Source organism: Jaculus jaculus, chromosome 9, assembly GCF_020740685.1.
Source record: "Jaculus jaculus isolate mJacJac1 chromosome 9, mJacJac1.mat.Y.cur, whole genome shotgun sequence".
NCBI lineage: Eukaryota > Metazoa > Chordata > Mammalia > Rodentia > Dipodidae > Jaculus > Jaculus jaculus.
Window position 1 is genome coordinate 2840662 of NC_059110.1, and position 25850 is coordinate 2866511.

Genomic DNA, 25850 nt, shown 5'->3' on the forward strand with positions numbered 1-25850 from the left:
CTGCTTGCCAACAAATTTAAAAAAAAAATTTTTTTAATTCACGAAAGCTGGGTGTGGTGGTGCACACCTTTAATCACAGCACTTAGGAGGCAGAGGTAGGAGGATCATCATGAGTTCCAAGGCCTGCCTAAGAGTACATAGGGAATTCCAGGTCAGCCTGAGCTAGAGTGAGACCCTACCTCAGAAAACAAACAACAAAAACCAATAATAATAATAAAAGAAACAAAAAATGACAATCACTAAAAACCATGAAATTTGGGGCTTTTCAGAAAAGACTTTTAGGCTGGAGAGATGGCTTAGCCATTAAGCGCTTGCCTGTGAAGCCTAAGGACCCCAGTTCGAGGCTCGATTCCCCAGGACCCACGTTAGCCGGGTACACAAGGGGGCGATTGCATCTGGAGTTTGTTTGCTGTGGCTGAAGGCCCCGGGCACGCCCAGTCTCTCTCTCTCTCTCTCTAGCTGCCTCTTTCTCTCTCTGTCACTTTCAAGTAAATAAAAATAAACAAAATTTTTAAAAAAGACTTTTTAGAAAAGTCAGTTTTTAAAAGTAAAAGTAACATTCTATAAGGTTCAGGAAGAGATCTTAGAGGTGTCTGAGGGAAGAGAGTTTCAGATAAAATTGAGATGGCCTTTTTGTGGGCCTGCGACAACGTCTGTCTTTCTTAGGCCACAGCTCAGGGGGCCCTGGCTCCGGCTCCCGTTCCATTTCCAACTGTCTTTGTGGGGCCACCTGCCAGGACGTCCTTCCCCATTCAGAACCTCTCGGGCCTGTTGCTCAGCGACAAATCAGAACACTGCTTGCTGCCAGGAGAGCAGAGCCAAGCCTCAGAGGGAGACGGCAGGGGAGAAGGGCTGAGCTGAGGGACAGTGCTGGCCAGCCAGAGCCTGGAAGCTTCTGGGCACACAGCCTTCCCGCCTGCAGGATCCGGCGCTGCTGTGCTTGGGAAGACAACCCCTTCCAGTGGCTTCTGCACAGCCCTGGGTCGTCGGGCCTGCTGCTTTGTCTTGCTCCACACTCAATCAAGCCTTTCTCTCCCGTAACCATTTCCTGTTCAGTGCCTGCTTTGTGTGTGTTTTTTTAATGTGCCTCAGCCAGCACGGGAAGATGGCCAGTTTGCAGTGCCCAGGCGTTGCTGGACTGCTGTGCTCTGGGAAAGGGCTTTCTGCTGGTTCCAAGTGCCTTCACAACTGGCTCGCACATCCTTTTTGTTTGGGGGTACACACAGACACAGGCCAGCTGAGCATCTCTGCCTAGCTCCCAGCCATAGCTGATGCAACGTTTCACTAAATACATACAGAGCACCACAGGATAAAAGTCTAATGCTTTGAAAATAATCCTGATCCAAAATGTGATATGCATCTTGTTTTTCCTCCGTGTGTGTGTGTGTGTGTGTGTGTGTGTGTTTGTGTATTCATGTGCTTGTTGTGTGTGGCAGGATGTCCTGGATCTTGACAGATCACCCGAGAAGGCCAGTGGACAGAAGTGTGCTGGCCAGCATGCCCACACCGAGAAGTGCGGGCACAAACGTGCAGACACTGAGGACAGAGAGAAGAGAGCAGAGCAGAGCCCCCTGGAACAGGTACCCACACTTTGCACTGAGGGGGGGATGGTGCTGCTGGCCTTCCTCAACGCAACGTCTGGTCATTTCCTGCCAGCACGGCCATGGAATGATCAACAACTAAAGCCCCATCACTCTGGAGAATTAAAACTTCGAGAACATAGAGTTCTAACAAGGGGCTAAGGAGGTGTCTTAGTGGTTACAGGTGGCTGCTTGCAGAGCCTAGTGGCCCAGGTTCAGAGGCCCAGTGCACATGCAAAGCCAGGTGCAAGAAGTGGGGCACACAGCTGGCATTTGTTTGCGGTGACAAGAGGCCCGGTCGCACAGGTGTGCGCACACACACACACACACACACACACACACACACATACACACACACACACTTTAAAATTTCTAACCAAGTCTTTTTTTTTTATTCATTGGCAACTTTCATAAATCTAACCAAGTTTTTAAGGTGAGTTTTCTTTTTTACATGAATGGCTATGAAAAATTCAGAACAGTGCCTTGTCACCCAAGGTCACTGAAGGAGGCAGGATGAACTGAGCCACCAGTCAGTGTATCATATGTCTGGGAAGCCTATGGACAAGGTGCGTGATCAATTCTTGCTCCGCTGGGTCCTGGTTCTGTGGCGCCCTCTGGTGGGGAAGAGAGGAAGTGGTGTATCTGGTGTGAGAGGTTTGTCCCCAAACAAGGACCTGTGACCCAAACTCACTCAGGGTGGCCACAACACCATGGATCAGGTGGTGTGAGTCTTCCGGATCCTCTGAGTCCACTTGGAACTTTAGGATCAAGACACTTGCCATCTGGAGGAGGTTGTGCTGTGGCTCCTGAGCGTGGTGAGGCCAGGGTCTTGGGGAGGGCGACCTTCCCACTCCTTAGGACCCCTCAGCCCATGGGGTAGAGGAGGCCACGAGAGCCTGTGGCAGCATCTGAAATCATCCCCATGTTACGTTTCTTTGAAGGAATCTGGTGGGTAGTTCGGGTGTGTGGTGGGCTGGGAACGTTGGGGAGTGTTACAAGTGTCTTGTGGAATTCCCTGCACCCACGCAACAACTGGGTGGGCATAGGCGTGTCCTGCCTGGGACCCCGGTGCTTGGGAGGTGGAGGCAGACTGGGTAGATGGACTAGGAGGGCCAGTGATGTCTGGGTCCATGTGAGAAGCCAGCTCTGTACATAAGATGGAGAACAGAGAAGTGCTCAACATCAACCTCTGACCTCTGCACACACGTGCATCCAGGGTCCACACACATGTGAACATGCATAAACATCAGGCAGACGACATACATACACAAAAATAATAAAAGGAGAAAGAAGAGAAAGAGGAGGAGGAAGGAGAAGAAGAAATAGCAGTAGGTGGATGGTTAAGTAATTGGACAGAGGGATGATTTATGGTAATCAACTACGGAGCTCAGCAAGGCCTGTGTTCAGCTTGCGCGCTCTCTCTGAATGTGTAGACTTTCTCTTCAGAGGCAAGGATGGTCCTCTGTTCCAGTGTCAGGTGAGCACCTGTGGACGCTGGTCTATGTCCTGCTCAGAAAGAAGAGTGGAGGAGGGGGAGAGGCCTGCTCTCTTCTGCCATTCCCTCTAACGCCACAACGATATTTGGCTCTGGACCCATCAGCACCCAGACCCTGGCAGTTCTAGTAGTTTGCTAGGGTGCACAGTGGGCCCATCATGAGTCAAGGTCTTAAGGAGGGTGTTGTCTCTAAGGGACTTTGCATGAGGCCCAGGTAATGCATGCTCCTTCTGACTGAGAGTCCAAGAATGAGCCTTCCTGACTTTTGTTTTGTGCTCATGGATCTGCTAGCCACACCTTGTAATTGTCACCAGCACTATGGGGCAGAGGTGGTTGTTGTGCCAATCTGGTCTTTAAACCTAAGCGAGCCCACCTGCTGCACTCTGGCACCCACATGGGACGTGCACAGTGAGAGAAAATGCTTTCAGGATTTCTTACCCATGATGGTTCTTCTCTGTGAGCAGCCACAGCTCCTGGCTGCCTAGGTCTGGAGGTCTGAGCCCTCACAAGTGGACCAACGCCATTATAGAGCCTAGAGCTATGTTCCTGAGAAACCCTAGCCTCAACATTTTCATGCACTGGACCATACATAACCTTATTGTAATGGTTCATATTCATGGTCAACTTGATTGGATTTAGAATTACCTGTGAGATGCACCTTTGGGTGTGTCTGTGAGGGTGTGTCCAGAGTGCTTTAACTGAGTGGGACAGATCCACCCTGAATGAAGGTGGTACCATCCCATGGGCTAGGGGCCCACACTGAAGAAAAGGAAAAGGAGTAAGTGAGCCAAGTATCAGCATTCCTGTCCCTCTGCATCCTGATCCTGCTAGATGTGAGCAAGCAGTGCCATTCTCCTGCTGCCACGTTTGGAGCTGCTCCCACACCATGCCCTCCCTGCTGTGCTGGACCACGGTCAAAATAACCCTTCCTTAGATTGCTTCTCATCAAGTATTTGATCATGGCAATGAGAAAAGTAATACACTGGTTTTCTGTCCCTCTAGTTTCTCTTGTTGGCTCATTAACCCTGAACTCACAATCAACAGCACCATTGCTCAGGCCTGAGGAAGCTTTCTCATGCACAATAGTTTCCTCAAACACGTCACAGCCTGTAGATCTCAGGAAATCACACAGAGCATGGTCAGCAGTGCCATGGATACAATGAAGTCACCAATAAAAGGTACAAGACTTTGGGGAGAGATGGCTCAGTGGTTAAGGTGCTTGCCTGCAAAGCCTAATAACCGGGGTTCAATTCCCAACTCCACTACCCACATAAAACTAGGTGCCCAAAGTGGCACATGCATGTGTGGTTAGTTTGCAGTGGCTAGAGGCCCTGGTGCACCTGTTCATTCTCTCTCTCTCTCTCTCTCTCTCCCCATCCTTGGAAATTAAAACAAACAAACAAAAAAAGTACCAGCATTTGAAGAATGTGGCACTAGATAGACCTTGCAAAGAGAGGAGGTGAGGAGGCGCTGCCTCGGCGGGGCAGGCCAGCCCTTGCTGTCCTGAGCTTGTCTGTGAGCATGAACCCTTCAGGACTTCCAGTCGGGCCACGCCTTTCAGTAAATGGATGCATTTGCACGTGTTGGGGCTTCAACAGTGAATTCAGGTGCTGATGTCACTCAACTTACTGTGTAGACTGGGGCTGAGCTGAGCTCCCCAGTGACATGCATGCCATTTGTTTAAGTTCTCAGAGGAGGGGACAAAGCTGGGACTCCCCAAGTTCTTAGCTTCCCCTTTACACTCTGACCCTATTTGTCTTGGCTGTGCCCACTAGCGGCCTCTATCCCCACTGCCTGAGTCCTTCTGGTTCATTTTGTTCCAGTGCTTTCGATGGAACTGGCATGGGTCAGTGCCAATCTGTGTTCTCAGGGACCATGCACAGAAGCCCACAGGTCTTGTGTCTCTGAGCAATGAGTTGTACCAGAGGCTCACAGAGAGGCAGTAGAAACAGAGAGTTTGTTAAGAAGAGAGGCGCTCATGAGATCAGAAGTGGGCTAGTGAGCTGAAAAAGACATCCACCCCAAAGGCCTGGCGCCATGAACTTCATGGCCCTTCATAGATTTTATTCATTTACTTATGAGAGAGAGGCAGATAGAGAGAGATAGAGAATGGGTGTGCCAGGGCCTCTATCCTCTTCAAACAAACTCCAGGCGCATGCGCCACCTAGTGCATCTGGCTTTGCATGGGTACTGGGGAACTGAGCCTGGGTCATTAGGCTTTGCAGGGAAGTGTCTTAACTGCTGAGCCATCTCTTTAGCTCCCTTCATAGGGTCCTCACATGGCCTTCGCCTCGGCAGCACTTCATGCATGTGCATGTCCGGGTGTTACGTGTCACCAGTTCCCACTCTACTGGTTGCCATTGTCATCTTTCTGCGCATTGATCTTGATGTATCCCTCTCCAAGTCCCTGCTCTCCTGACACAATTCCGTCTCTGTGCTGGGGCCAGCCGCACCGTAGTGAAGCCGCATTCCATTCAGCCTGGCTGCAGCACTGTCAGACACTGCGGGAGCCCCGTGGGGAAGGGAAGTGAGCAAACAGCAGTGAGCACCTATACGGGGCAAGGGCCTGCTTCTCCTGGAAGCCATGTCCACCTCATTCACTCCACACTTACCCACGGGGCACTGCTCCAAAGGAGCATCAGGAGGAAGTTTCAGTTTGGGACAAAAGCCCCCAGAGAGAACCAGAAGATGCCGCCCACCACGGCAGGAGTGGAGCTCCTGTCGGATCCCTTCTCCTCCACATCAGCTGCCCCCACATTTAGGTGGGCCAGGCCTTTGGGGTCGGTCTGTTGACTCTGCAAACTAATCAGTTCTTATCCTTACATACCTGAAAGAACCCATTTCTAAAAAATATTTTATTTATTTATATGCAAACAGAGAGAGACAGATGGGAAGAATGGGGGCGCCATGGCCTCCAGCCACTGCAAATGAGCTCCAGATGAATGTGTCACTTTGTGCATCTGGCTGTATGTGGGTAGTGAGGAATTGAACTCAGGTCGTCAGGTTTTGCAGGCAAGTATCTTAACCACTGAGCTATCTCTCTGGCCCCCAAATTATTATTATTATTTTTTTTTTTCCAGGCTAGGGTCTCACTCTGGCCCAGGCTGACCTGGAATTCACTATAGAGTCTCAGGGTGGCCCTGAACTCATGGCAATCCTCCTACCTTTGCCTCCTGAGTGATGGGATTAAAGGCATGTGCCACCATGCCCAGCTTCAAATCCATTTTTAATCAACTATAAAAGCATATCGGTGCTGTTCCCATCTTTCTGTGCCCTGTGATCTCTGTCTAAACCTGTAAGCCAAGCTGGGTAGGGAAGATCACTTTTCTACTTGCTTCTGCTTTATGCTTTGGGGTAACTTCTCACTTTAATCGCATGAATGATTTTTCTCTGATCTCTGAATCTACCATGCATGTGCCTCCCCTACACGTGGGTATTTCCACTAAACCTGTGTAATTTCTCTAAACTTGGGGTAACCATGGGTGTAACTCTCTTTACCACTCATCTGAATTTCCTGGTCTCTGCCTTGGCATTTTCCTTCTATGAGTCTTCCTGACCTTCTCACCACTGACTCTCAGCTTTCTTCATGGGGAGGCTCAGGGAAGATGCTGTGCCTTCCACGTGAGTGTTTCTTCCCTACATGAGCTCCCAGGTCCTGTCTCCCACATGCCTGAAGCTCTGCCCCAGCCTCTTCCTAGGCCTTCAGTTCTCTTAACTGAACCTCAGGACCTGTGCTGTGCCTTCCACACGAGTACGTGTGTCCTATCTTCCCTGGGCTTGTGACTCTACTCCACTTTTTCTAGGCCCCAGTTTCCTATAAGTAAACCCCACAATTTGTGAGTTCTCCCTAAATAAACTCAATAATTCATAATTTATCCTTCTTAAGTCCATTTTTATCAATTCTTTGTTAAAATAGGATAAGGACCCAAAATTGGGATTCATACATTTGGGTGACCCTCCTGAATCCCCAAATCCACATCGATATCAGTTTCTTTCTTTTTGATGCAAATAAATACCTGACCAGAAGCAATTTAAGGAAAGAGATTAATTTAATTTTATTTTTATTTATTTATTTGAGAGAGAGAGAGAGGCAGATAGAATGGGTGTGCCAGAGCCTTCAGCCACGGCAAGCGAACTCCAGACACATGCCACCTTGTGCATCTGGCTTATATGGGCCCTGGAGAATCTAACCTGGGATTTTGGCTTTGCAGACAAGTGCCTTAACAGCTAAGCCATCTTACCTGGACCCTCTGCTCCCAGGGGTCCAGATACAGGGAAATGCAATCTGTCTGTGGTCCTCAGGAAAATACAAGCTATGTCCAGAAGGAGGTGACCTTAGAGTGGTTTCAGGTATGATTTTTGTTTGAATGGTGTTTTTGTTTGTTTGTTTGTTTTGTTTTATTTTGATGTAGGGTTTCACTCTAGCTTACTGTGTAGTCTCAGGGTGGCCTTGAACTCTGAATGGTGTTTTTATATCCACTGGCAAACACTTCTGTATGAAAAAGACAACAAAAACAACCCTTGACTTGACTTCCCTCTCAGTCTCCACCCCACGAGCCCAGTTCCTTTATCCTTCAGCCTGCCGCCACCTTTTGGGAACAATCAGGGGTTTGCAGCATCTGAGACTCTGACCAGGGCCTGAGCTCCAGTGGGGTCCCTGCTAACTCCACCTGGTGATTCTGTTGCACACTCAAGTTTGTGAACCCCCACAGAGGGGTGGGAGGGATAAATAAATACTCACCTGAAGGCTTTGGAGGGGAGCTTCAGAAACCCATTGATGTGGAGATAGTTCCGCAGATCTCTGGCTCAAGAGCTGAGGAACTCATTCCCAGGCTCCCTCCTCCCCCAGGATGTCCCCCCCCAACCTTGATGGGATTAAAAATACACCCAACCCTTTCTATCCACAGGACCTAGTGTCAAATGCCCCCATCTTCCCAGGAGGTTGATTAGCATTCGATTAATATGCGCATAGAACCTTGTCTGAGCCCAAATACACAAACTGGGAGAGCAAGCTCCTTCACACCCTTGGCTGGCTTCTTCCGGAACTTTGACGAGTTCTGAAACAACTTCTGCAGGAGTTTCCTTCCAAAAAGAAACTGCTCTCCATTTTAAAAGGAAATCACCCATTCCCCGGCTCCCTAGCGGTTCCTGATGGTGACCCCATGATGAGAGCGAGGCTGCCACCGCCTTCCCCGGTCCTTCCTCCAGCTGTAGTGAGAATCTTCAGTGTACCTTCCCAGGAAATTCAGAAGCTAGGAAGAGCTTGCATTCTGCATGGAATTTATATTAAAATCCAACCAATGCTTGAGGGTTTTTGTTGTTGTTTTTGTTTTGGGTTTTTTTTTTTTTTTTTTTTTTTTTGGTTTGGTGTAAGGCAGTCACTAAAATGAAGGAGACCATAAGTAATGTTCCCGTGAAGAAGTGGCAAGATCTCTGTCACACTGTTTATAGCACAAAAGAACGGATTTCCTACTCAAAGTTCATTTCATTATTTTCACCATTCTGTCTTAAAATGCTACTCAGTGGTAGTTCTTTCCTTCCTTCCTTCCTTCCTTCCTTCCTTCCTTCCTTCCTTCCTTCCTTCCTTCCTTCCTTCCTTCCTCCCTCCCTCCCTCCCTCCCTCCCTTCCTCCCTTCCTTCCTTCCTTCCTTTCTCCCACTCTCTGTTTCTTTAAGGAAAACAACTTCAACCTGCAGGCTTAAAGAATTTACTAACACTCAGCAAATATTGTTGGCATGTTCATGTTTAATACTTCTAACTTTGGCAGAAGTTTGTTTCTCAAACTGACTTACTGGGGACTTAAGGTTGCAATTTAATTTTTGAGTGATTTCCTTTCTCTCTTTCTCTGTCTTCCGACTCTAGCCCAGGCTGACCTGGAATTCATGATGTAGTCTTAGGCTGGCCTTGAACTCACAGTGATCCTCCTTCCTCTGCCTCCTGAGTGCTGGGATTACAAGGCATGTGCCACATGCATAGCTCCTTTTTCTCATGACCAAAGATGTGAAAACTTAAAAATTTGTACAATTTTAAAAATATTTTATTTATTTATTTGAGAGAAAGAAAGAGGGGGAAGAGAGAGAGAAAATGGGGGTGCAAGGGTCTCCAGCTACTGCAAACGAACTCTAGATGCATGTATCACTTGTGCAGCTGGCTTACGTGGGTCCTGGAGAATCCAACCAGGGTCCTTTGGCTTTGCAGGCAAATGCCTTAACCACTAAGCAATCTCTCCAGCCCAAAAATTTGTACAATTTTGTAGCCCAGCAAACTGTAGAAATGATTCCCCCAGCCTTTCATTTTCGACAATGGCGGGGAGAGCTGCCTTGGCCAGCAGCAGGGTGTCTGTCTGGCATAGTCCAGCCTCACACCTGATGTCCCTGGTGTCCGCCCGAACTACAGGCTCCAGACACAGCCTTCTGTCGCAGTGCTTGTCAGTGCGTCTGCTGTTTACCCTACCTGGGCAGCGGCTCCCTCCGCTTCTCTGGTTTGATCAAGGCTGGCCTGGCATTTGTTTGCCTTCGGGGTCTGGCTCTGTGGCCCTGACCTGGGACTCCCTCCCTGCTGCCTCAGCTCCTCTGGTGCAGTGTTACAGGTGCTAGCCCGCGTGCCTTGTGTGTGAACCCTTCAAGTCTGTGCTCATGGCCAGTGGAGCTGAGATCGGGATTTTAGTGCTCTTAAAACAGTCTTGAGATGAAGAGATGGCTTAGCGGTTAAGGCGTTTGCCTGCAAAGCCAGAGGATACCGGTTCGACTCTCCAGGACTCACAAAAGCCTGGTACACAAGGGGGTGCATGTGCCTGGAGTTTGTTTGTAATGGCTGGAGGCCCTGGCGTGCACATTCCCCCCCCCCGCCTCTTTCTCTCAAATAAATAAATAAAAATATATTAAAAACAAAACAAAAAAAAACAGTCTCAGGCTGGAGAGATGGCTTACTGGTTAAGGCACTGGCCTGAGAAGCCTAAGGACCCATGTTTGACTCTCCAGATCCCACCTTAGCCAGATGTACAAAGGTGAGGCAAGTGCAAGGTCACACATGCCCACTAGGTGGTGCAAGTTCAAAGCCTGGAGTACAATTGGAGTGGCTGAGGCCCTGGCATGCCCATTCTCTCTGTCTCTCTTTCTCTCTAAAATAAAATTAAAATTAGAAAAAGTCTCCTTGAGCTCCACGCATGTCAGCCTTAGTTTCTTCATTCATAAAACATATTGCGTGGGGGGTGGGCTGGGTGCCCACAGGTGTGGAGCATGGAGTGGACGGTCTTCAGGTCTCACTCAGGTCTCACTGGCTCTCAGTAACCTTGGGTGGGAATCCTGTCACATTTTCCTGTCACTACCCATCAGACACTGAAGGCAGATGACAGGCTGTCTTCACAAACACATTTTTGAAAAATATATTATTATTTTTTTTTCTTCAAACATCAGCATTTTATTACACTTGCTTCATTGGCCCCCCCCAAATTGTTTTCTGAATCATTGTTACCATTTAAAAAAAAATGGCTGCAAAGGAAATATTAAATTCTTCAGGATAGAACATATGAAACCTTTCCCCCCTCTCCTCCAGGGTAGGGTCTTGTTCTAGCCCAGGCTGACCTAGAACTCACAGTGATCCCTACCTTGGCCTCCTGAGTGCTAGATTAAAAGTGTGTGCCACCATGCCTGGCATAAAAAACTCTTCTTGAGACAAGGTCTCAAGATGAGGATGACCTTAAATTTTTATTTATTTATTTATTTTTTGGTTTTTCAAGGTAGGGTCTCACTGTAGCCCAGGGTGACCTGGAATTCACTATGTAGTCTCAAGGTGCCCTCAAACTCACAGCAATCCTCCTATCTCAGCCTCACGAGTGGAGTGCTGGGATTAAAGGCGTGCTCCGCCAATGCCCAGCCCAATCTCTTCCATTCTTCTTCTTTTTTTTTTTTTTTGAGTTTTTTTTTTTAATTTTTATTAACATTTTCCATGATTATAAAATATATCCCATGGTAATTCCCTCCCTCCCCACCCCCACACTTTCCCATTTGAAATTCCATTCTCCATCATATTATCTCCCCATTACAATCATAGTAATTACATATTTACAATATCAACCTATTAAGTATCCTCCTCCCTTCCTTTCTCTACCCTTTATGTCTCCTTTTTAACTTACTGGCCTCTGCTACTAAGTATTTTCATTCTCATGCAGAAGCCCAGTCATCTGTAGCTAGGATCCACATATGAGAGAGAACATGTGGTGCTTGGCTTTCTGGGCCTGGGTTACCTGACTTAGTATAATACTTTCCAGGTCCATCCAGAAAAATATATTATTTATTTGAGTGAGGGGGCAGGAGAGGGAGAGAATGGCCATGCCAGGACCTTACCTACTACAAATGAACTCCAGACGATTGTGCCACCTTGTGCATTTGGCTTATGTGGGTACTGGGGAGTCAAACCTGGGTCCTTAGGCTTTACAGGCAAGTGCCTCAGCCACTAAGCCATCTCTCCAGTTCCTTCACACACATTCTTTTTTTTTTTAATTTTATGTGTTTATATTTTCTTTTTTTTTAATTTTTATTAACATTTTCCATGATTATAAAATATATCCCATGGTAATTCCCTCCCCACCCCCACACTTTCCCGTTTGAAATTCCATTCTCCATCATATTACCTCCCCATTACAATCATTGTAATTACATATATACAATATCAACCTATTAAGTATCCTCCTCCCTTCCTTTCTCCACCCTTTATGTCTCCTTTTCAACTTACTGGCCTCTGCTACTAAGTATTTTCATTCTCACGCAGAAGCCCAGTCATCTGTAGCTAGGATCCACATATGAGAGAGAACATGTGGTGCTTGGCTTTCTGGGCCTGGGTTACCTCACTTAGTATAATACTTTCCAGGTCCATCCATTTTTCTGCAAATTTCATAACTTCATTTTTCTTTACCGCTGAGTAGAACTCCATTGTATAAATGTGCCACATCTTCATTATCCACTCATCAGTTGAGGGACATCTAGGCTGGTTCCATTTCCCAGCTATTATAAATTGAGCAGCAATAAACATGGTTGAGCATGTACTTCTAAGGAAATGAGATGAGTCCTTTGGATATATGCCTAGGAGTGCTATAGCTGGGTCATATGGTAGATCAATCTCTAGCTGTTTTAGGAACCTCCACACTGTTTTCCACAATGGCTGGACCAGATTGCATTCCCACCAGCAGTGCAGAAGGGTTCCTTTTTTTCCACATCCCTGCCAACATTTATGATCATTTGTTTTCATGATGGTGGCCAATCTGACAGGAGTGAGATGGAATCTCAATGTAGTTTTAATCTGCATTTCCCTGATGACTAGTGATGTAGAACATTTTTTTAGATGCTTATATGCCATTCGTATTTCTTCCTTTGAGAACTCTCTATTTAGCTCCATAGCCCACTTTTTGATTGGCTTGTTTGATTCCTTATTATTTAACTTTTTGAGTTCTTTGTATATCCTATATATTAATCCTCTATCAGATATATAGCTGGCGAAGATTTTTTCCCATTCTGTAGGTTGCCTCTTTGCTTTTTTCACTGTGTCCTTTGCGGTCACACACATTCTTAAAGTTGACTTTGAGGGATGGGGAACAATTCCATGTCATGTGTCTACCTGAGACTCAGTATGAAGGGCCAAGTGAGAAGGTGACTCCTGGTGTTTCAAATACTGGACTTCAGGTAGGAGGAGCAGAGATACAGCAGAGGGGAATCCCAACATCAGAAGGGAGCGGGTAGAAGGAGTTTTAAACTCACTTCAGGGATAGCACTGTCATTTTAAATGTTATTTATTTATTTTTATTTTTTGGTGGTGTGGTGTTAGGGACAGAACCCAAGGCGTCTCACCTAAGTTCATACATGCCTACTGAGCTCCACCCTCTGCCTGAGACTTTTCTCGTGGGCTGGAGAGCTAACCCTAGACCTAAGACCATGTGCTCTCCTTCCCGCAGGGTCGCGGGTTTCGGAGTCACCATTTACGTGAACAGTTACATACATACCGGCTGCCCCGGCTCCTTATTTACTTAATTAGATGGGCTGTGTCTTGAAGATCTTTTAGGCTCTTAAGCATTAAAAAATGGGGTTTTGAATATGCTGTATTTAAAATGGGTTATTTTCTTAGTAGTACAGTTTATTGATTTCTCACTCAGTGTTTCCATTTTGAAGGTTTGTAGCCAGAGTCTTACAATGCTATGTTATGTTAAAGATGGATATGGTCACAGGTTTTACGGTGCCTCAGCTGCTCAGTTTGACTTTGTTTTCACTTTTCCATGTTTTTTAAAGTTTCCTTCATTCCACTGGCATGAAAGGGTTAGATTATAAACCAGGAAGAGAAATTAGAGGACCAGGGTGATGAGAAGTGAAGCCAGGCATGGTGGGTGTTAGGTGAGCTTGAACGGGTCACCACAGGGAAGCACAGTGGGGTTGCTGGTCACCAAGGCCTGGCTGTCTCCTGGGGCTCAGCAGGTTCTGTCCCGGTCTGGAGTGAGCCCTGCCTGGGGCCTCAGCATCACTGGAGCTCTCACTCAGAGATCATTTGTTAAGCAGTACCTGACAGCTTGTGCAGACGCCCTTGACCTGAAGGGTGGACTGCTACTGACAGGTCAGTCATTGGCGGGGTGGTTTTGATGTTGGTCTCATCACAATATAGTGATTCTGCCATGGCTCCTTGGAACTTACAACTGATTCTTCAAACTGAAAGAGTTCCCTTCTGCTAGGGGCCACACTGCTGTTAGCACTGAGGGGAGGGTCTTCCTCATTGTCTGTCCCCAGGGAGGGACCCACGCTGGGAACACAGCAATGATCAGGGACAAGGGGACGGTCTGCTGTATTCCTGGCTCCCGTGGAGTGGCGATGGTACCCAAGCAGGACACAGCAGCCATGGAGATAGGGGCTGGCAGCTGTACCCATAGGCAGGGGACACTAGAGGGTGCCAAGGAGACATGCTCCTGGTTCAGGAGACACTGAGGGGACTCCACAGCAGGAGGGGGGCCGGGTAGGCTGCTAGATCCAGTGTTGAGGAGCTGCAGGCTGCTGGCAAGCCCTGGGTGACCCTTGTCCTTGCCCATCTTAGCTCTTCCATCTGACACCAATGGGTACCCCACGCGGGGGTAAAGATGGTGACAGGGTAGAACGCCTCACGCAGTGATAATGCGTAGATTTAGTGAACTCAGAACACAGGAATCAACTGCAGAGAGAAGTCCAAAGTTACAGAAGCTCCCTTTGTAATAGACCTGGGGAAAGAAGCCCTGGAGGAGGAAGTGCCACGGGGTTGATGCCTCTACCCAGGCTGACAGCACTGCAGCCAGTCAGAGACATGAACAGGAAAAGCAAATTAAATTGTGTTTTTGTTTTCTTTCTTGAGGCAGGGTCTCACTCCAGCCCAGGCTGGCCTTGAATGCATGATGATCTTCCTCCCTCAGCCTCCTGAATGCTGCTGGGATAAACACATGTGCCACCATGTGTGGCTTGAAATGTGTATTTTTAATGGTACAATTTGCTCATCTCAGTAGGGGAAGCCACATTGATATTTGCTTATTGGGGACACAAATGATTGAGGTAGGGTCTCACTCTAGTCCAGGCTGATCTTGAATTCACTATGTAGTCTCAGGGTGGCCTTGAACTCACGGCAACCCTTCTACCTCTGCCTCCCAAATGCTGGGATTAAAGGTGTGTGCCACCCTGCCTGGCTGAAAATACCTTTAAAATAATTTCATATTTATAGAATTCTTTGTGTTTCTATGGTTAATATCTTTAAAATATTGCTTTGAAAGAAAAGTCAAGCTTTGAATAATAGAATATAGTTTAGAGAAAAATAGTACATAGATATTATAATTTATAACTGCTGACAGTTAAAATTTCCATCACTTCCAGTAGTTATGTGGCTTTCAGGGGCCTTGGAGAGAAGGGACAGGTATAGAAGGAAAATCACCTCACCTCATTCTCTAGTGTTTTTCTTCTTGAGAGGAATGGCTTCCCAGGGCTGGGGTCACCATGCCTAGTTGCAGAACTTCTAAGGTTGAGGGTCTGACATGAAGATTCTCTCTGGATGTCTCTGCCCTTAAAAGGGTCTTCATGAGCTCACAATAAAAGGAAAAGAATGGTAAATAGTTAATAATAATGATAATAATAATAGAGCAAAGGTCCAAACATCCGAAGAAAGAAGGAAGGAGAAGGGTGCACACCACTCTCTGGAGCCCTGAGTAGCTCAGTGGGTACTGTTTGAGCTTGGCTCGGTCAGCTTCGAGAGCCAGTGGACAGGCACGGCTGCTGTGATCTGTGTGGTCTGCAGAGGGAGGAGCAGGAATCGCTGTGCTTTTCTTTTAAGCTTTTCTAAGCACTCTGACTTCTTACAAGGCAAACACATCTAAGAGTGTTATGTTTTAGGGCAAAATGATCAGGAACTCTAAACTTTTAGATCCAAAAGGGGATGAAGAAGTTATCTAATCCACCTCCCTGAAAGGTTTCAACTTCAGGCCCAAACTGTTACTATAGATATGAAAATGTGTGCATGTGTGTTCATGCGTGTGTGCGTGCGTGTGCGTGTCTTAGTTTTCGCTCAGTGAACTTACGCTATTCTAACGTGCACAGCATATGAAATATGAATAAGATATATTTGAAGTAATTTTCACTGAGAAAACTAAGCTGGCAATAGCGTGAAGGTGCGGTGCAGGCCCTCACACTCCACATTAAGTTACTTGCTCCTTCCGCTTAAGTGGGACCACGGAAGAACTCATGACGATCCGTTTATGATTAACATTCTCCTCTTCCCACCAAGGAAGTCATCAGCAATTCTTAGGCAATGCTTGGTCAACACCTGCTTCCAGAGACTTCTAAGGAGGCTCTGAGATTTACGCGCTTTCCACGTAACTGACTCCTGAAATGTCCCAGTCCGACCCGCCGGGCTCTTCTGGGCATTCCTGAGGCCCTCGGTGTGTGGTCCGCCTCCGCCGCTGACCGGGAAGGCCCCCGCGGCGGCCCGGGCGGACGGCGGGCGCGCGGGCTGGCCGCTAGGTGCCGCTGCCGCGGGGTCGGAGCGCGCAGTCCACCCGCGCCCAGGAGGAGCGGTCCTCGGAAAACCCAAAACCACCTGTGAGCCATCCCGAGTCCTTAGACCCGAAGGCAGGACGAGCCCCGGCTCCTTAAAGAAAAAAATATTGGAAGCGTGGTTGACAACTTGAGGAAGCTCAGAGGGGCATTTGGTCAAAAAGGCTATTTATTTTTTAAAATGTATTTATTTGAGGGAGCGAGACAGATATATAGAAAGAATAAGAACAGGCGCGCCAGGGACTCCTGCCACCGCAAACAAACTCCAGATACATGACTCACTTTGTGCATCTGGTTTTTCGTGGGTACTGGGGAATCGAACTCGGGTCATCAGGCTTTGCAAGCAAGCACCTTTAACCACCATCTCTCCAGCCATGTTCCCCCGCCCCCTCGTTGTTGCATTTTATGAGAAATCTTTTCATAAGGCCCCAAAGCTCTCTGGAGCCAGGCTCTCCCTTCTACCTTCGCACCGCGGCAGACCCTTTACCTTGGAGTTGGGAACGGAGCCGCCCCCTCTGCAACTGCGGTTCCCGGGTCTGGAAAGACGTGGGAAGGGCCGAGATCACAGCCTCCGAGGGCTCTTCCTTTTTTTCCCTAACGACACAAACTTGAAGGGGAGCCGAGGGAGACTACAAACAGGTTTATGGCCTGCCAGCGGGGGCTCCTGGGCTCCAAATAGCCGGGCTCGGCAGTCCCGGTCGTTTTTCCCGGCGTGGGCGGGTGCGCGGCGGGCGGCGGGGCCCCGCGGCGCGCTCATTAGCGCCCACTCTGCCTAATGGCTTCCCGTGGCTGGCTGTTTACTTGTCATTTGTGTGCGGCTTTGTTCCCGCTGCCCGGCACTCACACGCTCCTCTTTCTTGCCTTGCAGCCGGCCTCCCCGCGCCCCGCGGCCCCCGCGCGCCCCAAAGTCTACCTGGTAAGCCCTGGGCGCTCGGGGTCGCCAACGCCACCCGCAGCCTACACCGCCGAAGCAGCCTCCCCCCTGCCCAGGGATGCTCACGGCCTCGCCCTAGGCCAGGGATGCGCATGACCTCCTTCTGCCCAGGGATAGGGTATCCTCTGCTAGGGTAGGGTAGACGCAGAGCCAGGCCCACTTGCATTGGAGCTGGGGCGAAAGGGAGACCCAGTACCTGGACCCAAGCCCTCAGCACCCCTGGAGATGCGGGGGTGGATAGAGGTCCCCCCTCTCGCCCTCCCCGCGGTTTAAAAGTTGCAGTTCTGGGAAGAAAAGCACTTCCTGTCCCAGGGTGCCACTGCCCGGTTTTGGAGGGAAGCCCACTTAAACCCCTCATTTCTGCCCCAGAGGTCAGACTAGGGAAAAAGGTCTTTGGAGTGCTGATGTAAGCTACGTTTTCCAGACGTCTCCCAAAACAGACGATCTTTCTAAGAGAGCAGTGCACGCCGGATTTTATGCTTGAATGGGTTAAATCTCTGGCGTCCTCAGCGCCAGAGCGCACGCAGGCCAAACCAGAGCTCCACGTCCCGCAGTGTCCAAGAGGTGGCTAGCAGCCAGCAATGAGTCCTGACCGGTTTACCTGACATGACAAGGAAGTCTTTTTTTTTTTTTTTTAAAAAAACCACATAAGGGAATGGCCTATCCACTCATTCTTGTTTCTGCTTCTCCCGTTTCTGCGCACGGTGCAGCCGCCAGCTGAGCTGCGTGATGCGGAATAACTGTCACTAAATGAGTAATTGTGACTTTCCAAATTGGAAGCGGAAAGAGCGACCTCAAAGCTCGAGTCTCCAGTTCCCTTAGAGGGTTTGAGGCGCTGCATCCTGGTGGCACTTCTCAGCCAGGCCTTAGATGTGGGTCCCAGTAACAAAGCAAAATTATCCTTGAAAGAGGGGGCGTTCTGACGCCTGTTTTCTGCTTAACTGGGAAATGCAGCTTGTTTTATCTCAGGCCCGCAGACTCCTGTGCGGCAGTTAGTGTAGAGCTGCGGTGATGGTCAGAGGGAGACAGATAACACTGGAAAGCGACCTCCTTCCTCCCCGGACTCTCAAACCAGCTCCCCCTCCCCTTTCACAGCCCCTACCCCCAACAGTCCCCGAATGTCAATGTCCTGCTGCTACTAATGAGCTAAAAAGAAGGGAAACAGAGCAGCTAGCCTTGGGTTGTTCCTTTTTAATGTTAAAATGTAAAGGAACACACTGAGTTTAGGGACAGAGACTTTCAAAGGCGTGGTGGCCCTTTCTCCTGGCCCTTCCCTGACCAGATAAGCCATAAATTCCGCAGGAGTTGCACTCCATTGCTCAGGAAGGGAAGTTGAGTGTCACATCACCTCTTACTTACGATTCACCATTAAAGATGTCCATCTGCCATACAGATTCATTCTTATACTCCCCTAAGATTGTAGGGCTGCAGAATGAACTGACCAAACACGGAGCCCTGAAGAGCATGAGCGACTATGAAGATTTTTGGAAGCTGATTCAGGAGGAAGTGCTTGGAACCGAAATGAAAGAAAAACTCCAGAAGATAAAATGTAAAAGTTTGTACAGCTCCTATTTTATTTTTATTGTGGGCCTCCTCCTCATCGTTATTATTATGTGTTTTGTTTTTTTGTTTTTGTTTTTGTTTTTGTTTTTTAAGGTAGGTTCTCACTCAAGCCTGGGCTGACCTGGAACTTACTCTGTAGTCTCAGGCTGGCCTCAAACTCATGTCAATCCTCTACTTCCGCCTCCCAAGTGCTAGAATTAAAGGTGTGCATGTATCATGAGTGCCCTGGTTATTGTGTATTCCCCCAGTCCCTGTCCCCAGGTAGGGCCTCACTCTAGCCCAGGCTGACCTGGGATTCACTGTGTAGTCTCAGGCTGGCTTTGAACTTACACGGATCCTCCTACCTCTGATACTAAAGTGGTGAGCCATCATGCCCAGCAATTGTTGACTTAGGTAAGTGAACTTTTTAGCAGTAGGTCCTATAAGTAGTGACATCATCTGACAGCTGGATTCTCTCTTATGACAGCTGTTAAAGGGTTAAAAATGATACTGTTTTTTAATACTTTGTTTTGTTAATAAAATAATATTGGAAAGTGACTTCCCTCTGAGCCTTGAGCAAAGATAGTTTTTTTTCCTGTTCTCCAGTCGGCGTTTTCTGATCGTGAGACACATTGACTCTTTGCTTCTTGCTAAGCACAGTGTGCAAACACATGTAGTTGATAGTCTAATGTCCCCAAGAAATGTCTCAGCATTTGAGAACATGAGATTTTGAAGTGAGACTGCGAGAATTTCATCAATTTGAGCTGGGGCTTTGATCCCGTTTGCAGACCTTGGCTCTGGCGCTATCCCCAGCACCAGGGGGGCGGTGTGCGTGGGTAATTCCAGCAGTCTCGAGGTGGAGGGAGGAGAATCAGGAGTTCAAAGTCATCCTCTACTATGTAGGGAGTTCAAGGCCAAGACCTTGTCTCAAAAAATTTTTTCCTTGTAAATTTACTTTCCCAAGATAGGTAGCAATCAACAATTCCCAAAAGGCCTTGCCACCACAGAGCCACTTAGCTTCTGGGGGGTGTCACATTCAGCTAATTATTATTTTTATGTTCCTATTTAAAAAATTCTTTTGAGGTAGGGTCTCACTCTAGCCCAGGCTGACCTGGAATTCACCATGTAGTCTTAGGTAGGCCTTGGAACTCATGGCAATCCTCCTACCTCTACCTCCAAAAATATGTGGACCACCACACCCTGTTTCCAGCTTATTATTTGATCCTGATTATGATCAAGTATAGAATGTCAGAAATCTGAGAGTCAATGGAATTCAGACCAACACCATGAAAGGGCAAATGAATCAGTCTCTCCTGGGTGGCTGGAGGCCTTTGAGATCACTGGTCTGACTGACCCAGGATACGAGCCCACAGCACCTAGCAGACTCCTGCCGCCCTATCTCAGTTAGTTCTGTGATTTAAGCTTCTTGGGCCCCAAGGCAGCGTTGGTACAGAGGTGACCATGGCAGGCCCAAGTTTAACTTTTTTTTTTTTCAAGTTCACCTTTTTTGCTCATTAAAATGGTGAGGCAAAATACTTTCAAGGGAACAGAATTCTGTTTTTTTTTTGTTTTTTTTTTAAGAATGAAAGCTTTAACTTTAAAAAATTAATTTAATTTAATTTATTTTATTTGACAGAGAAAGAGGGAGGGAGAGAGAGAGAGAGAGAGAGAGAGAGAGAGAGAGAGAAAGAGAATGGGTGTGCCAGGGCTTCTAGCCACTGCAAACCAAGTCCAGACACGTGCATCCTCTTGTGCATCTGGCTAACGTGGGTCCTGGGGAATCGAACCTGAGTCCTTTGGCTTTGCAGGCAAACACCTCCACCCCTAAACTGTCCCTCCAGCCCCAGTTTTAACATTTTTATAAATAACTTAAATGTTACAAAGAGAGGGCTGGAGAGATGGCTTAGTGGTTAAGTGCTTGCCTGTAAAGCCTAAGGACCCCAGTTCGAGGCTCGATTCTCCAGGACCCACGTTAGCCAGATGCACAAGGTGGTGCCCATGTCTGCAGTTTGTTTTCAGTGGCTAGAGCCCCTGGCGTTCCTGTTCTCTCTCTCTCTGCCTCTTTCGCTCTCAAATAAATAAATAAAAATAAAAAACAAAGAGAGTTTACTGAGTAAATCACCAAATCATCGACCTAAGGTAATTGAATTACATTTTATTAATAAATAAAAAGTGAGTTCTCAGTTTTTCACAGGACTGCAGATGAAGATGATGAAACAGGGCTTACTCTCTAAAACAGAATGCATCCAGTGTAAGAAGAATGATCTTTTATTGGTCATAGCTCTGGGTGGGTGGGAATTCTGATCCCATTTCTGTATGATTTCTTGCTGTTACCTGTGGTCTGCCTTTACAGGTGATGTTTAACCTGCACAGTGTTTAAAGGAAATTGGTGCCAGCTTGATGATTTTTAAAAATATTTTATTTTTATTTATTTATTTGAGACACAGAGAAAGAGGGAGAGAGAGAGAGAGAGAGAGAGAGAGAGAAAGAGAGAATGGGCATGCCAGGGTCTCCAGCTGCTATAAACAAACTCCAGATGATTGTGCCACCTTTTGTGTCTGGCTTATGTGGGTCATGGGGAATTGAACTTGGGTCCTTTGACTTTGCAGGGAAGCACCTTATCCACTGAGCTATCTCCCCAGCCCTCTGTTTTCTTTTTAACCCATGTTCTTCATTCACTTAAATTTATTCTATATTCTTTTGATAAGCAAAATATCTCAAACATTAAGCAAAGAAAACACTATGTAATTGATACAAAGTTCTATAGACAGCAGTGTAGAACTACCAGTAACATTGGATATATGTACACTATGTGCCCCAGCTACTTTAAGGTAATTGTCACAGAAAATCCTTACATGCGTAGTGAGATGTGTACAAAAATGTTCATATAGAATATTCATTAGTCTAATTAGGAACAACTTAATGTGCATAATCAGGAGAAAAGACATTTAAGCTGGATGTGGTGTTACACGCCTTACATCCCAGCACTTGGGAGGCACGGGTAGGAGGACTGCCATGAGTTTAAGGCCATCCTGTGACTGCATAGTGAATTCTAGGCCAGCCTGGGCTAGAGCGAGACCCTACCTCGAAAAAAAGAATTCAGTGTGATTCAGTCATAATGTACCTATAGTCCCATATAGTGAATTTGAGACCAGCCTGGGCTACATTTTATATATATATATATATATGTGTGTGTGTGTGTGTGTGTGTGTGTGTATTTATGTGTGACTGAGGAAGACAGACAACACCTAACATCAACCTCTGACCTCTACAAACACACACACACACACACACACACACACACACACACAAGTATTCACGCACATACATATTATGCACATCAGTCTAACAGGCTTCTTCCTTCCTTCCTCTCTTTTTCTTTTCTTTCTTTCTTATTTATTTATTTATTTTTTGGTTTCCTTTGGTTTGGTTTTTTCAAGGGTCTCCCTCTAGCCCAGGCTGACCTGGAATTCCCTATGTAGTCTCAGGGTGGCCTCGAACTCACGGCGATCCTCCTACCTCTGCCTCCTGAATGGTGGGATTAAAGGAGTGCGCCCCCGTGCCTGGCTCTAGCAGATTTCTTTCCTTCTTTCCTTCCTTCCTTCCTTCTTTCTTTCATTCTTTCCTTCTTTTGCTGGTTTTCAAGGTAGGGTCTCACTCTAGCCAGGCTGGCCTGGAATTTGCTGTGTAGCTCAGGGTGGCCTCGAACTCCTGGCGATCCTCCTACCTCTGCCTCCTCTAGCGGATTTCTCAGACTCCACACGAAAAGTTAGCTCTCAGAGGAGATCACGCCCTTCCTCGTCTGAGGACTCACTTTGGCAGCATATGGCCTAATCATTCTTTATCAGCAGTTGTCCTGGTTTGTGAGAATGGGAAGTTCACGTGAAAATGTTGGGGACATGTGCTGGAGGATAGCGCCCCTTGCTCTTTCTGCCGTGGGGCCGACTTCCTGAAGGGGGCGCACTTCCCTTGCTCTGCAAAGCCTGGGGCGTGCTGGTGTCCCAGCTTGGGGAAGGCGAGGAGACGGCCATTGGCAGTGTCACGGCTGCAGGGGCCTATGCGCCTTACAGTGACTTGTCCGCGTGTGCGTCAGGAGTGGAAACTGCGGAGACTCGGCCTGAGGGTCTCTCTGAATGAACGCAGGAAGCTGGGCCACCCGGGCAAGGGTAATTTAGGATATAAATCAGCGTTAGAGAGCACTAGCCTTACTGTTGTGAAGGCAGAAAGCCATGGTCAGTTTAGAAGTGTGTCGACCATCAGTGCTCTGCTCTTGGACATTCATAATTGTCTCTAGGGCATCAGTTAAAGCACTTGCCTGCAAAGCCAAAGGACCCAATTTCGATTCCTCAAGACCCACCCGTAGGCCAGATGCACAAGGTGACATATGCATCTGGAGTTCCTTTGCAGAGGCTGAAGGCCTGGGCATGCCAATTCTCTCTCCATTTGCCTTTCTCTCTCTCTCTCTCAAATAAATAAATTTTTAAAAATTAAGAAAATAATTTTCTCTAGTCTGTAAATGAGTAGTGTGAAGGAGTGAAGGAGAAATCTTTCTAAGTGCATCAAAGCTCTCACTGGAATCCAGGGCCTTAGGACACTAGGCAAGTGCTATCCCACTCAGCTTTTCCCCCAGCCCTTTATTAATGTGTGTGTGTGTGTGTGTGTGTGTGTGTGTATGTATATATGTGTGTGTGTGTGTGTATATGTATATATGTGTGTGTGTGTACATATATATATGTACATATATATATATATATATATATATATATATATGTACACACACACACATATATATATGTATGTATATTTTTTGAGGCAGTCTTATTAGTTTGCCCAGGTTAGATTTGAACTTGTAATTGCTCTGTCTCAGCTTCTCAAATAGCTGGGATTACAGGAGTGTGCCACCACACTCTGCTCTCTCTCATTTTAAAATAAGTCTTTTAAGACAGGGTCTCTCGGTATAGCAGCTAGCTCTGAAATTCTTGATCTTCCTCCCAGGTGATGGGATTAGAATGGTGTATTGTTCAAAGACTAAGCGACATCTGAAACATTAAACAGTCTATCTCAATGAATTCACACTTGTTTTGCATAGAGGGTACTGGACATTTTATCACACATTTGGGTTCCTAGTAACTCTCAATTTTCTCTCTCCAGTGATGAACCCTAGGGCTTTTGCTGTTCCCAGGAGAAAGGAAGTCAGGCTGCGGGTTGGTACTGCTCAGGACAACGGGCTCCACCAGGGCACTCAGGTGAGCTGTTCCTCAGACGTGGGAACTGTATCTCTAATGCTGAATTTTCATTTCTATTGGGAAAAGCTGTTTTCATGCCTGCTGTATTACAAGCTTTTAAATTATTTAGCATTAAAATAGCCATTAAGAAAGTAACTGGCTCCCAGCGTGGCTCAGGGAATTTTGCGGAAGAGGGGAAAGAAAAATTGTTAGAGCCACAAGTTGGGATACTTTACACAGAGACATTGCCTCTCCCCCATCCCCATAATGAGTGACCCACAATCCCCATGGGGTTGCCTTGCATCCCCAACGAGGAAGGCCTCTTCAGAAAAGCGGCAGGGAGGAGGGAAAGGATGGTACCAACATGTGATGTTTACATATTAAATATGTCCATATCTAAGAAAAAAAGCATAGAAAAGAAAGTAACTGGTACAACAGGAAGTTGTAAATTCCTACTGCATGTAATATCATATCTTTTACAGAATCCACATAGTTTCATTTGGCATATGTTAAAAAACATCATGGTGTCCACCTTCCAGCTATGTCTAGGGAAGAGACCCACATGAAGGACAGGACTCACAAGGAGCGAAACAGCAGAGCAGTAGCCGCTGGGTCCTTGTGACGCAAATGGCCTGCAGAGGCTCACCGGGCGGCCGGGCCCATCATGGCGGGAGGCGCCGTGGGGCTCATGGTGTCTGGAGGCCAGGCGGGATCTTATTTGCTGGGCTCTTGGTGGCATACTCCTCCGTAGCAGTGCTGGGATGGGCAGTGGAATCGCTCAGTAATGGAGCAAGGAAATCAGGGTTTGGCTTTTTTCTAATTTTATTTGAGACAGACAGAGAGAGGGAGAGGGAGAGAAAAAGAGGGAGAGAGAATGGGTGTGCTAGGGCCTCTAGCTATTGCAAATGAACTCCCCATGCATAGCCACCTTGTATATCTGGCTTATGTGGGACCTGGAGAATCAAACCTGGGTCCTTAGGCTTCGCAGGCAAGCACCTTAACTGCTAAGCCATCTCTCTAGCCCTGGGTTTGACTTTTTTTTTTTTTTTTTTAGTCTTATATATCTTAGGCTGGCTTTGAACTCACCAAGTAGCAGAGGATGACATTGATTTTTTTTTTTCCCTCATGAGGTAGGGCTCACTTTAGCCCAGGCTGACTTGGCATTCACTCTGTAGCCCCAGACTGGCCTTGAACTCACAGTGATCCTTCTACCTAAGCCTTCTGAGTGCTGGGATTAAAGGTGTGTGCTACCACACCTGGCCATGAACTTTTTTTATTTATTTGCAAGGAGAGAGACAGAGAAAGAGAGAATCGATAAATTAGGGCCTCTTGCCACTGCAAACAAACTCCAGAAGCATGCACCACTTTTTGCATCTTGCTTTATGTAGGTACTATGGAATTGAACCTGGGTCAGTAGGCTTTGCAAGCAAGCGCCTCTAATCACTGAGCCATCCTCCCAGCCCCTGATTCTTTTTAAAAATATTTTTTAATAATTTTATTTATTTATTTATTTGAGAGTAGGAAAGAGGGAGAGAGAGAGAGAGGGAGAGAGAATGGGTGTGCTAGGGCTTTCAGCCACTGCAAACAAACTCCAGATGCATGTGCCACCTTGTGCATCTGGCTCACATTGGCACTGGGGAATCAAACTGAGGTCCTTTGGCTTTGCAGGCAAGCACCTTCACCACTAAGCCATCTCTCCAGCCCCTTTAAAAATATTATTTATTTATTTATTTGAGAGAGAAAAAGAGGGAGAGAGAATATGGGTGCGCCAGGGTCTCCAGCCACTGCAAACAAACTCCAGACACATCTGCCACCTTGTGCATCTGGTGTATGTGGGACTTGAAGAATCAAACCCGGGTTCTTTGGCTTTGCAGGCAAGTGCCTTAACCATTAAGCCATCTCTCCAGCCTCTGAACTTCTTTTTTTAAAATTATTTATTTATGAGAGAGAAAGAAGAGAGACAACGGGTGCACTGAGGCCTCCTGCCATTGTAAATGAGTTCCAAGTAAATGCCTATAACAAATGAACAATCTG

At 47.1% G+C, this 25850-nt stretch overlaps 1 protein-coding gene across 1 annotated transcript in view; it reads left to right on the forward strand.

The window, feature by feature from the left end:
- Window positions 1-25850, forward strand: part of LOC101602955 — a 79754-nt gene that overhangs the window by 18220 nt on the left and 35684 nt on the right. Inside the window, exons 4-7 of the mRNA XM_045158431.1 lie at window positions 1437-1580; window positions 16984-17031; window positions 18466-18604; window positions 23743-23837. Of these exons, the coding sequence (XP_045014366.1) occupies window positions 1437-1580; window positions 16984-17031; window positions 18466-18604; window positions 23743-23837 (426 nt within the window). The remainder of the gene's footprint in view (window positions 1-1436; window positions 1581-16983; window positions 17032-18465; window positions 18605-23742; window positions 23838-25850) is intronic.